Source organism: Lytechinus pictus, chromosome 6 (assembly GCF_037042905.1).
Source record: "Lytechinus pictus isolate F3 Inbred chromosome 6, Lp3.0, whole genome shotgun sequence".
In the NCBI taxonomy this organism is placed as follows: Eukaryota; Metazoa; Echinodermata; class Echinoidea; order Temnopleuroida; family Toxopneustidae; genus Lytechinus; species Lytechinus pictus.
In genome coordinates, this window is record NC_087250.1 from 20,473,497 (window position 1) to 20,486,066 (window position 12,570).

General features: G+C 35.9%; 1 protein-coding gene across 1 annotated transcript; it reads right to left on the reverse strand.

Moving 5' to 3' along the window:
* Positions 1–1,453: 1,453 nt before the first annotated feature.
* On the reverse strand, positions 1,454–4,510 carry LOC135154556 (uncharacterized). Its single transcript, XM_064101171.1, has 4 exons — positions 4,160–4,510; positions 3,502–3,605; positions 2,952–3,108; positions 1,454–2,457 (listed from the first exon to the last, which is right to left on the reverse strand). The coding sequence occupies exons 1-4, from the start codon at positions 4,181–4,183 to the stop codon at positions 2,110–2,112; spliced, it is 633 nt and encodes a 210-aa protein (XP_063957241.1). The 5' UTR covers positions 4,184–4,510; the 3' UTR covers positions 1,454–2,109.
* Between the last annotated feature and the right edge of the window lie 8,060 nt (positions 4,511–12,570).

Sequence of the window (12,570 nt, forward strand, 5' to 3'; positions counted from 1 at the left end):
CATGTATGAAAGAATGAAACAATTGTGATTTTATGTAATAAACATAAGAAAAAGGAAAGTGGGGATATGACATCATCGGCCCACCCAATGACTATCCATGATAACGTGCATATAACTGTTTTCACAAAATATTGCTAAAATTAAAAATTTGATAACTTTGTTATTTGTTATCCGATTTTGATGAAATTTTCAGCATTTTGCTCTGTGAATTTTACTCTATGTAATATATATATATAATTTCGGCCCGGAGTATCCCTTAAAAAAAACATGGTTATTTTAACTGTTAAACAACTGGGCCTACTGCAGGGGGAGGGGGTCATAGAGTAAAACAGTAAACAGTAAAAAAAAATAAACAACGTTTTTACTGTGTGTATAGACAAACGTGTCTCTGTCAGATTATATGGCATTTTAGCAATATATAGTGCACAATAAGCGCAAAAAAAAATACTGTAACACAAATGTACAAATATGAATATATTCCGGGATTATCTTATTTTATTATTCATTAGACACTTCAAAAACATTCGCACACGTTTATACAAAAATGAATTTCAGTACAGATTAATGGGCAGAGACATGATAAATGATCATAATTGATCATAAAGATGCAATATTAGCAATTATAAAATAGCAACACAGAAACAAATTCTTGAAAAGTTACAATACAGTTTTGTTGGACTTCTCCCGGGAATTCTACCGCACTTGTTTGCTTGAGCGTGCAATGTCAATTTTCGTTGCGCACTTTTTGCACTGCCATGCAGTGCACCAAAAAAGTTGGATGTCATGTGACGCGTATTGACCAATCGCGATGCTTGAAATAATACACCGCACAGTGCGGCACCTATCTAAAGAAACCTCGCGTGCTCTGCATTTCCACTAACGCACTCGGCTGCATGCATTATTTGTATACAGTCAACCCCAGCATGCCGCCAGTCAGGGGCCGGTTTCATAAAAGACTTACAACTGTTGTAACTTTGCCATTATGGCACTTACCATGGTAACAGGGCTCATCAGCCAATCAGAATCAAGGTTACCATCATAGTTGCCATAATGGCAAAGTTACAACAGATGCAAATCCTTTAAGGGCCCCTGGTGGTCAGGGAAGAAACTGAAAAAAATAGTAATAATAAAAATCACTGTAACCTGAAGGCCTTCCTTCCGTGGTCTGCAAACACAGGCTCATATTTGACACTAACAGCTAGGTCTAGAGTAGAGACTAGAACCCCAAATTCTCTGTCTGTGTCAAATAGAGCCAGCCAAATCACCGTGGCGAATCTAGACTCACTACTACAGACTCTGCATTAGGTACTAGGAGTATTGCGAAAACAAAAAAGGTCTATGTCTGCAGACTAGTCCCTCCGCGCAACCAATGGATGCAATATGAAGACTGGTAAAAATGAAGCATAATATGGTAACACAATTAAATAGGAATAATGACAAAAGGGGATCATCCTTAAGAACATGTTATTTTCATTTCATTTCTTTATTTCCATTACCAACATGATCTTTTCGCACATTTTGATATACAAATATAAGAAAACATATAGCAAATTTATACAAAAATCACTTATGAATGGTGGAATGCTGTTAAAAAATTGAGTCTTTAGAGTCTGTTGGAGACCGCCATCGTGAGCGATTAAGCTTGGTAATGATGGCGGCCTCGTGATAAGGTCCATGTAATTTCTTCATCGATCAAGTGCATGGTGCAATCCAGGTGCAGCTATAAAACAGTTGATGTTTTAACTTGAAGAGTGTACGTGTTGCATATGACTGGAAGGTGTTTTTTTATTTTAAGGTTAGATTTCAAGGAGTATATAGTTGAGCATGATTCGATATTGTTTGGAAAATTGTTTCAAATATTTGGACCATAATGTCAAATAGATTTATTGAGTAAAATCAATATTAACCAGTGGAAAGTGCAAACGAAAAATTTCAATGAACTAATAAACTATTTAGGAATTGTGATTGATTCGATTGTCTATTCCATTAAAGTGGAATAACATCGAAAGAAACAGGGCTTCCACCAAACCTCCTGCTGGGGCTCGCGAATAAAAGACTTGTTCAATCGTGATCATACCACCGTATAGCCCGATAAAACTTCAGGAAATATTACTGGTTAATTTGTTTGTTTCCTTCCCGTCTTTTCAGTTTCCTCATTTCTCTCTGTTTCTCACACCTCTTCCGATCCTCTTCACCCATCCTCGCCATCTTCTTCTTTCCGCATCCATGCGCCGCCTGCCTGGACTTTTTAGTTACAGCGCCACCGGCGGCAGTGGATGGTATAGTTGTGACGTCATTGAAGGGAGTGGAGACGGTGGGCTTCTTGAGGACGCATTTGCCATAGCCGTACTCATAGAAATAAGAATCTGGCTCTGCAGACGGCTCGACGTAGCATGCTAGACCATCTCCGCATCTACCGGCCTCATCGAACGCACCGCCACATTCCTCGCCTTCCAACTGATGAGAGAGAGAAGGAGGGGGGGGGGGCAGAGAGGGAGAGATAGGAGAGTGAGGGGAGGGAGAGAAAGAGATAAAGAAAGGGGACACTGGCAATTATATACATGATATTTGATAAGAAAATGGTTTCAGTGATTGATGAGAATAAGAATATTGACTGAAATAGGATCATAATTTTTCCTGACTACTATAATTCAGAAAACAAAATCATAAAAATATGTGGCAAAAATTGAACGGTTCTTCCTTTCGTTCTCTTTTCTTTCTTTCTTTCTTTTTTTTTTTCTTTCTTTCTTTCCTTTTTTGTTCTTTCTTTCTTTCGTTCGTTCTTTTGTTTCTTTCTTTCGTCCTTTCTCTTGTTCTTTCTTTCGTTCTCACTTTCTTCCTTCCTAATTTCTTTCTTGTTTGTCTTTCTTTCTTTCCTCCCTCCCTCCCTCCCTCCCCCTTCCTCCCTTCCTTCCTTCCTTCCTGTTCCTTCCTTCCTTCCTTTCTGTTACCTTCGAGCAATCGCTCTTACAGCAGGAGCAGATATCCCATATGACTTTCGACCCGGCCGGACACTCGACATCTACCGGACAGTTTTCATCACGCCAGTCTTTGAGGGTTGAGGTATTAATGCCATACTCATGACAGATACAGCTCAGGCAATTTCCCCTTGAAATTAAAAAAAGAAGAAATGAACTTCATCTTATTTTCTGGTAACTATTTTATGTTTTAATAGAGATGTGAATAAAATTATTTCTATTGAAGATTCGACAGCGTATAGCAAAACGTAAATAAGTGTAGACCTTAAAAAATGATCTAATTTCCTAAAACCTTCACCAGTATTTTTTTATTATTATTTCTGCCATTTTTAAAACAAACTATTGTTCAGGGTAAACTACCCCTTTAATCATATTTATAATTAGTCTAAATTATCTTTATTAATCATAATTGATTCCGAATGAATTAAAGGGATGGATACTTTCGAAACACAATTAATCGGAAACATTTTCTGTCTCTAGTATAAGACCTCAGATTAGTTTTTCGGACCATATTAGTTCTTACCTGTCAAATAAAGCCACGGTTGCTATGACAATAAAAATCAATTTAGAAGACATCATAGTTCTTGGTGTTAAGGTACCAATCGATAACAGATATAGGCCTATCTCCTGATGAGAAAACGATATTAGAAAGACAAGCCATCATGATATATTATTTAGTTTTATTCTAGTATTTGATGTTTTGTTCTAATTAATTGCTCCCGTTTCGTTTATTTTATTCGTACTCATGCAATCTTGTATTTAACATGTTTGTAAATCGAACTCCATATTTGTCGTAATATCTAATTTGATTAAAGTTTAATGCTTATGATTAATGAACAGTGTTGATGATTTTATACAAATAAAAGGAATTAAGATATTCATTCATTCAAGAAAAGTAACAAATATACATACATTTAATAAATTCAACATATTACAAAGCAAGTAACACTGTGTGATAAATGGAAATATTTAGTTGCACAGGTCCACATTTTAATAAAGGTCAAATTACTTGTTTTACACGGTAATGTCACATGAATAGACACAGTACTTTTATCTTATAAAAAGATACAAGATATGATAATACTTTTCAAGAATTAAATGGAATTACTATAAAATCAAAATAATGATTTTATTCTTTTTCAAGAAAAGTTTAGAGCGAATATTTTTTTAAAGATCCTTACCTTTTTAATGAATTCAAGGTTCATGCGTTTGATATTCTTCGGTACAGTTGAATGTTATGAAGCCGAGCAACCTTTGTAGTATACACGAACTATAGAGATGTTTATTGAAGGGTTTATAGGCCTATATATCCAGCCTAAAATACCACTAAATAAATATGGGTAGACAAAGGACTACGTGGGGGCATTCTGGGTATAATTCTCTTTTTATTTATATTTAGGTATAACCTGGATTTTAAGCTGTTTTTCGCAACCGCAACGCAGAACGCTTTCGAGAACCTAGATAACCTATAAATAATCAAATGCCCTTCACGACAATGAAAGCTTTGTCGAGGGTTGGTGAATTGAAATAGTATAGTTTCGCCCTGGACTCGCCCTGAATAAACGACTTATTTGCAAATTTTCGTCAGCTCCGAGGAGCAGGACGAAACTGCTGTTCCGGTTCACCAATTTCGATAAAGACCCCCCTCCCGATACATTCTTATTTTTGGGGCATTTTTTTTATTTTACTGTATTATTGAAGTCGTTCTGCGTCCTGGTGCGAACACTCCTTAAGGGACAAGTCCACCCCAACAAAAAATTGATTTGAAGGAAAAGAGAGAAAAAAAAATCATCGACTGACTCATTTTGCATGACACTGAGTTGAGCATATCACTGTGTTGTGTTTTTTTTTAAATAGGCGAAACTTTAAAATGCCATAACTTTTTTATTTTACATCCGATTTTTCCTGAAATTTTCAGCGTTATGCTAGTTTGATTTTTCTCTATTCATTCAAATCAACATTTTTTTCTGGGGTGCTGGTCTTGACCTTTAATGACAAGCTCAAACCCCGGATCAGTTACAACAGGCAAACAAATAGAGGACCGGGGAAGGGGGTCTATCTTTGGTTTCGAGAGGAGATCAATGTCCCATCTCATAGAGGCACTAGCGTACCTACGGGGGGGGGCAGGGGGGGCACTCTGCCCCCCCTGACGAGATTTTGAAGACCTTTTTTTTTTTTTTTTTTTTTTTTTTTTTTGCTTGTCAAATTTTTTCTGGTACGAAAATCTGTATTTTGTATTGATGACCCCTTTTTTTTTTTTTTTTTTTTTTTTTTTTTTGCTTGTCAAATTTTTTCTGGTACGAAAATCTTTATTTTGTATTGATGACCCATTTTTTTTTTTTTTTTTTTTTTTTGCTTGTCAAATTTTTTCTGGTACGAAAATCTGTATTTTGTATTGATGACCCCTTTTTTTTTTTTTTTTTTTTTTTGCTTGTCAAATTTTTTCTGGTACGAAAATCTTTATTTTGTATTGATGACCCCTTTTTTTTTTTTTTTTTTTTTTTTTTTTTTTTGCTTGTCAAATTTTTTCTGGTACGAAAATCTTTATTTTGTATTGATAACCCCTTTTTTTTTTTTTTTTTTTTGCTTGTCAAATTTTTGGGCGGCCAATTTTGCCCCCCCTGTGAAAAATCCTAGGTACGCCACTGCATAGAGGGTTACACCTGGTAACCTTACCGTTATGGCAACTACCATGGCAGCATGGCTCAATAGCCAATCTCAAGCAAGGTTTTAAATGCACAGCAAAAACTGTGGTGTTAACCGGTGTACATGGAGGACCACACCAGTCATTTTACACCGGTGTTAAATTGACAGTGTTAGTTTAATACCTATAGGTGTTATTACAGCACCTTTGGTTGCTACATTTACACTCTTTGGTGTTATGTTCAATCTCTAGGGTGTAATTTTAACACCTCAGTGTGTGGTCCTCTATTAACATCAACTGGTGTCAGTTTTAACACCACAGTTTTTACAGTGTAGCTATATACAATAATGACAAAGTTTTAACAGAGAGGGAGAGGGAAATGGGGGAACTGACATACCCAAAATATTATCTTGCCTATACATGTGGATGCTCCAAATCAGACCAGAAATGCGGGGAGAGAAAGAGGTAGAGCTATAGGCCTTATTCAAAGACCAAGTTAAGGGGGAGACTACACTGTTAGAAAATTTATCCTTAAAATAAAAGAAGTTCCTAGCTGCAGCAGAGTCTCGAGAACACCTGTAATCTTACCAGATTGCGTAATCTTACAGGAAATTGGTATTTGGTGTATGGAACCTTACAAATTTCCTTAAATAAAACAGTCTTTTCCCCTTTTTAAACAGACCTGTTCTCTTAAATTGCAGAAAAATTCCTATTATGAATTTACAGAATGATTCTGTCATTGCTTTTTGCAAAATCTTCTGTTTTTCTGTAAAATTAGGTTGTTTTTTTTCGCATACATTCGTAATTCCGAAGCTTCGTTATTCCGAAGGTTCGGATATTCCGAAGGTTCGTTATTCCGAAGGTTCGTATTTCCGAAGGTTCGTAATTCCGAAGGTTCGTTAGTCCGAAAACGAAATGAGGTTCGTTATTCCGAAGGTTCGTTAGTCCGAAAACTAAATGATTAACTAACCTTATTTCGTTTTCGGACTAACGAACCTTCGGAACAACGAACCTTATTTCGTTTTCGGATTAACGAACCTTCGGAACATCGAACCTTATTTCGTTTTCAGATTATTGAACCTTCGGAATAACGCCACAAATGTTCGGATTAACGAACCCTTTTACGTTTTCGGATTAACGAACATCGAGGTATAGGCAATTTACGTGTTTCGGAATTACGAACCTTCGGAATAAAGAACCTTCGGAATTACGAACCTTCGGAATTAAGAAGTGTAACCTTTTTTTAACAGTGTACAAAATCTCTTGTCTATTACTTGTAAAAAGGGGCGATAAGAATGGGGAGGAGACAGCCCCAAGATATATCGTGCTCATATTCTGATATTACCTCAAGTTCACCCACTTGTGAATTTCAGTCGAGTAGCAAACTGGCATTCATAAATAATCCTGAGTTTTGATTGTTCTGCAGGGACGAGTTGGTATAATTGTAGATTAATCTGTAATTCTGATTTTAAAAAACCCGGGAAAAACCATATACTTTTTAACAGAAATTACTTATCTTACAACAATATGTACTTTTTTACCGGAATCTCGTTGATTACACAATGATACGAACTTTTGTATATACTAGATCAAGGTTTTACAGGACGGTATAGCTAGATAACAATGGAAATGTCGTGTGCGCATCAATAGTTTGTTCAAAGATAAGGTTTGTATGTATTATTACGAGAATACGAAGAATCTCGAGTTAAAACTATCTTATTTATTTACCCTGATACGAAATGCTCTGGAAACAGAGAATTGTCAATGGAATTGCAAGCTCAGGCCCAAACAAAGCTGATATCATATCTATGTATAAACGATATCTCGAACAAGCGTGTACATCGTCGTAACCCTCACGCACCCTAACACCCGCAATCGACCCACACACGCACACATGACTCCCAAAGCCCACGCAGTAATCATGGTTAATTAATGAGTTCATAGGCCTATACGTTATGTTTATTGAAAATGAAAAAAAAAAACACTTTGCTCGTCCGGTTAATGTCCCTGTTTTCCCGGTAGAAAAAAAAAATATCAATCCAGAAATAATGTAGAATGCCTTATTCTATTATTTTTTGGTTTTCATCATATTCTAATTCTTCCCCCTCTCCCTCTCCTCCTCCTTCTCTTTTTCCTCTCCTTCTCTTTCTTCTTCTTCTTCCTTTTCTTCTTCTTCTTCGATCTTTTTTCTTCTTCTTCTAATTCTACTTCTCCTTCTTCTCCTTCTTCTTTTTCTTCTTTTTCTTCTTCTTTTTCTTCTTCTTCTTCTTCTTTTTCTTCCTCTTCTTCTTCTTCAACTCCCCATCCCTTCTTCCTCCTGTTCTTTTCTTAGATAAAGAAGACATATTGTATATCTTCTTTTAAAGTACAGAGCTTCTCGTATTACCCCGAGTTATCAGTAGTCCTGTTGCGAGATGATTATTGAAGAGGCCCCGAAGTGACAAGATCGAAGGCGACCATACCAATTTGCGAATTACAGTGGTGCTCAAAATTTAGTAAGCCCCACAGAAAATGAACATATTTAGAGTGTTAAAGTTCTGCCATGTTTATGTGAAGTCAGGTGGTAAAATATTGCATTTAAAAAGGTTTGTGAACTCTTGGCTTGCCGAACATTGTGAGGTTGTTGTCTACATTCAATTCTCAGAATCCATCTGGGTCTTATTATGCTTATTGAAACCTTTTGAAATCGGTTTTATTTACATTTCAAAAGGGTATCGAAGAGAACATATGAAGTCCTCACTACTTTACTTGAATGTTTATTAACCTTCTTAAATTCCTTTAAACATATATGTCCATGTATAGGTACAGGCTTACTATGGAGTTATGAACTATATACTCATTATAAATATACATTGCGTCCCAGAAAAAAGAAAACAGGGATTCCCATGTCTTTATTCTTCAAAGGCAAATGAATTATGATATTTTATTTACATAATCATATAAATCAATTATTCATCTTTATTTTGATACCAAAAATGAGACAAACACTTCACGCATTAATGCGCAAGATGAGTTTAAAATTTAAATGTCAAAACCAGGTTGCGCAGAAATATTGGACAAGCTTGGTTCGAGATACGACGACCGTGCCTATTTTCGACGATTGGACTCATTAGCATTGCTTTTGTATTCTTTGTTAAGATTCTCTCCCTGATCACTGAAATGAGAGTGGATTCAGATTCACACGTGAGTTTCTGCGCAAATCGTTTCTGATATGTCTCAATATTTATTGTTTGTTATCTGCCATGAGTGAACGATTTGCTAAGCTGTTGGTTTCAAATTAGAGATGAGATTCCAATCTTGCCATGAGTATCAGTAAAATCATATTTGATAATTTGTGAAATCCATCTCTGAAAACGGGTTTCCTTTTTTATGGGACGCACTGTATGTAGCGGGGGGGGGGCATCAGCCCCCGCTACATACAGTAAAAAAGGAAACCCGTTTTCAGAGATGGAATTCACAAATTATTCAGCCCCCCCCCCACTTTTTTCCAAAAGCGTGTACAAAAACGTAAAATTACCATATGATTGTGATTTTTTGCATGGTCAGCCCCCCCCCCCCCTACTTTAAAACCGTTCCGCGGACCCTGGTATTTATGATATACAAAAAAACGCAAAAGTAAAAAGGAACAAAGTGAGGATTCCGAAGCTCTTAGAAGAAGAAATAATACAACAAGAACGTGAAACATGCAGTTAAGAAAAGCAAACTTACGAAATTTTCAATAAACAACAACAGAAATAAGAGAAAGAAATACATTCATGCTGATGAGGTCAATGACAACCTGACACGGAAGGTCAAGAACATGTGACGTCACACTGCTGTGAAATTAGAACTCGATCACCGTGAGAAAGAAAACATTTCCAATCACACTAGACCCCCCAACATTTTAACAATCTTTAGGTTTTATATTTGGGTAAGGAATTTCTTTCGACATGTCGGAACTTCATTGTGAGATTCATTTTACTCTTTGAAAGTCTTATGGTACATTTGTTGATCTTCCATAGCCATGATAGCGCTGGACTGCTGCAGCACCGCTATGTCAAATTTCATAGCACGCTTTTTGCACTTCACGGCGATGCGCGAGAAAAGCTGCATCGTCACGTGACGCTATTCTACCAATCGCTACGCTTGATATCATATACATGGTTTATAAAATGTGATATTCACCTTTCGCGCGATATGACGAGATGTCAGATGATGTACTAAGAATCAATGTAAAAATAGAAGATCTGAAATAAGACAGAGAGAGAGAGAGAGATGAGACTGGGAAAAAGAAAGTCTTTAGGGAACAGAACGGTCCCCGTCGGTTTAATAAGATCGATGTCACGTGACATGAAAGTCACAATTTATGACCGCCAGGAAAACAGTAAAATAATATTTTCTTTAAGTTGAATAATGTCATTTATCATACATTTCGACTTGTAATTGATGGAACGGAAAAAGCTATATCTCTTTCGACTTGGGCCCCGTTTCATAGATACTTGTTATCATAAGAAACGAACGACATTTATAAGAATTTTAATATCAGCCAATCAAATCGAATGATTTCAGTAGCTTTAAACTGTAATAGCAAATTTGTTATTATAACAGGTTTTATGAAACGGACTCTTGCTCATCATCAAAGACTATCTGTATTTTTTCCTCTGCCTAATTTAGGCTTTACTTGCTTTAATAAAAGGACATTTAAAATTATTATATTCCATTGGTGATATCGGAATATATTCTCATATATTTGCTAAGCAAACAGAAACATGACTCGTTGTAATAAGTTGCCTTTCATTCACCAGATAATTTCGTGATATTAATTTAAAAAAAATAATAATAATAAAAATTAACAATAAAGATGTACATCGATGATTCAATGCAAAAAGTTATTGAAGTATTTTATTTGTGTAAAAGGCTGTATATAAGAATCTCACTGAAATATTATGAACATTTTAAAACCATGCTTGAACTTAACTTCTCTGCTAACACAAGACAACACGTTACGGGGTTGAGAATGGTAAAATTGTGACAGCTAATGTCACCGGTGGATCCAATATTTCATGAGGGGGCGAAGAATGTTTACAGATTTGTAAAGAATTGTACGCTAAGTTGCAGGGGAGGGGTGGACACCCTGTATTTAAGCCTAATTGGCCCCAATATTTCCAACTTTTTTTTGGTATATCAACTTAGTGCCAGGAAATACCACGACGAAACGGTTACGGCTACGAAACGCTAGACCTTCAAAAGTGATAACATTATGATGTCGTACTACGTCACAATAGTCATGATAGTTCACGATATCAGAGAGAGTGAATGGTCGGATGTCAGCCAGATGCCGGAAGGCTAACATTTGCAAACTTCCAGACGAATCGAAAGTGGCCAAAATAAAGCTTCAGGGTGTCCAAGAAAATCGGACACAAACACTCTCACATCATGCACATAAATCTATGCTTTTTCAAAGCTTTTGTCATAGGCATTGTTATTCGTTATTATCAGTGTTATTAGAAATATTACTATTATTTTTATTGTTATTATTATTAGTAGTAGTAGTATTAGTTGTAGAAGCAGCAGCAGCAGCAGTAGTAGTAGTAGTAGCAGCAACAGTATGATGATTTTTATCATCATCATATTTTTCATCATCACCACCACCATCCAGAGGCGTCGATCCTGGGGGGGGGGGGGGGGGCAGGGGGGGCAATCGCCCCACCAATGAAAATATTGGGGGGGCAAACATATCGTTTTGCCCCCCCAATAATTCCATATGTGCAACTAAAAAATAAAGTAAGATTGTAATGTTACACTGAAATAAGCAAGCGAGATTGAGATAACAATTCGTTCTTTATTTAAAATCGTGCTCAAATGTCCGCTTTTCAGATTGAAATATAAAAATTTTTAGCTCGCGCTTCGCGCTCGCATCATTTCTGTAGCATAAACCCATACTTTTCGTGATTAAATTGTTTTTTATGATGATTCTTAAATGTCAGGATTTTATATCAATAATGATCTTTTGAATTTGAATTGAGTAAATAGGTGAATAGAATGCCCCGTTTTCAGTTCTAAACCTCAAAAAAACTCCCGCTTCGATTTCAATAATCTTTTGTTGGATATAAATCTTGTTCTTTATTAAAAGCGTCAATTAAACTGTCTTTTTTTTCAGATGGAAATATCAAAATTTTCAGCTCGCGCTTCGCGCTCGCATCTATTGTTCTTCTAGATACCCATCTTAATCATTGGTACCAACAATGCTTAGAATATCAAGCTTTCAGGTCAGAATATAAAGAAATTTCATCTCACTCTCGGCACTCGCATTATCTGTGTAGTGAGATACATGTATCTATCCTCCTTATGAGTTACTACAAACAAACCTAAACAGGTACATTTTTCCTGTTTTCATGTCAGCCAGTATACTAAAAAAATTCAGCTCGCGCTTCGCGCTCGCATTAATTTGTTGGTGAGCCTGAGATATGTGTCTCTTTCTCATGAGTCATATATGTATATAATATAAATATATATATATATATATATATGTATATGTATATATATATATATATATATATATATATATATATATATATATATATATATGCATATATATAATATATGCCTATGTGTGTGTGTGGGAGGGTGTGGGTGAGTTTATTCGTTTTGTGTGATCGAGCGCCTTGGAAACATTGATTCATGATTTTGCCCCCCCAATCTGAAAAATGGATCGACGCCCCTGCCACCATCATCATCATCCTCATCAACATCATCAATTTCGTACCATTTTTATTTTTCATTATCAATAGTATCATTAATATCCTTAATACTATATAATTATGTCATTTATTAATTGCTGTGATGTGTCGTTCTTTTTATAGTACGTTATATTTTCAAACTAGAATTGGGCTTATTCTTGCTTTTACCAACTTTCTTTAATAGATTATTCTCATTTGGCTACTCTCTAAATGCAAAGAAGATAATTTG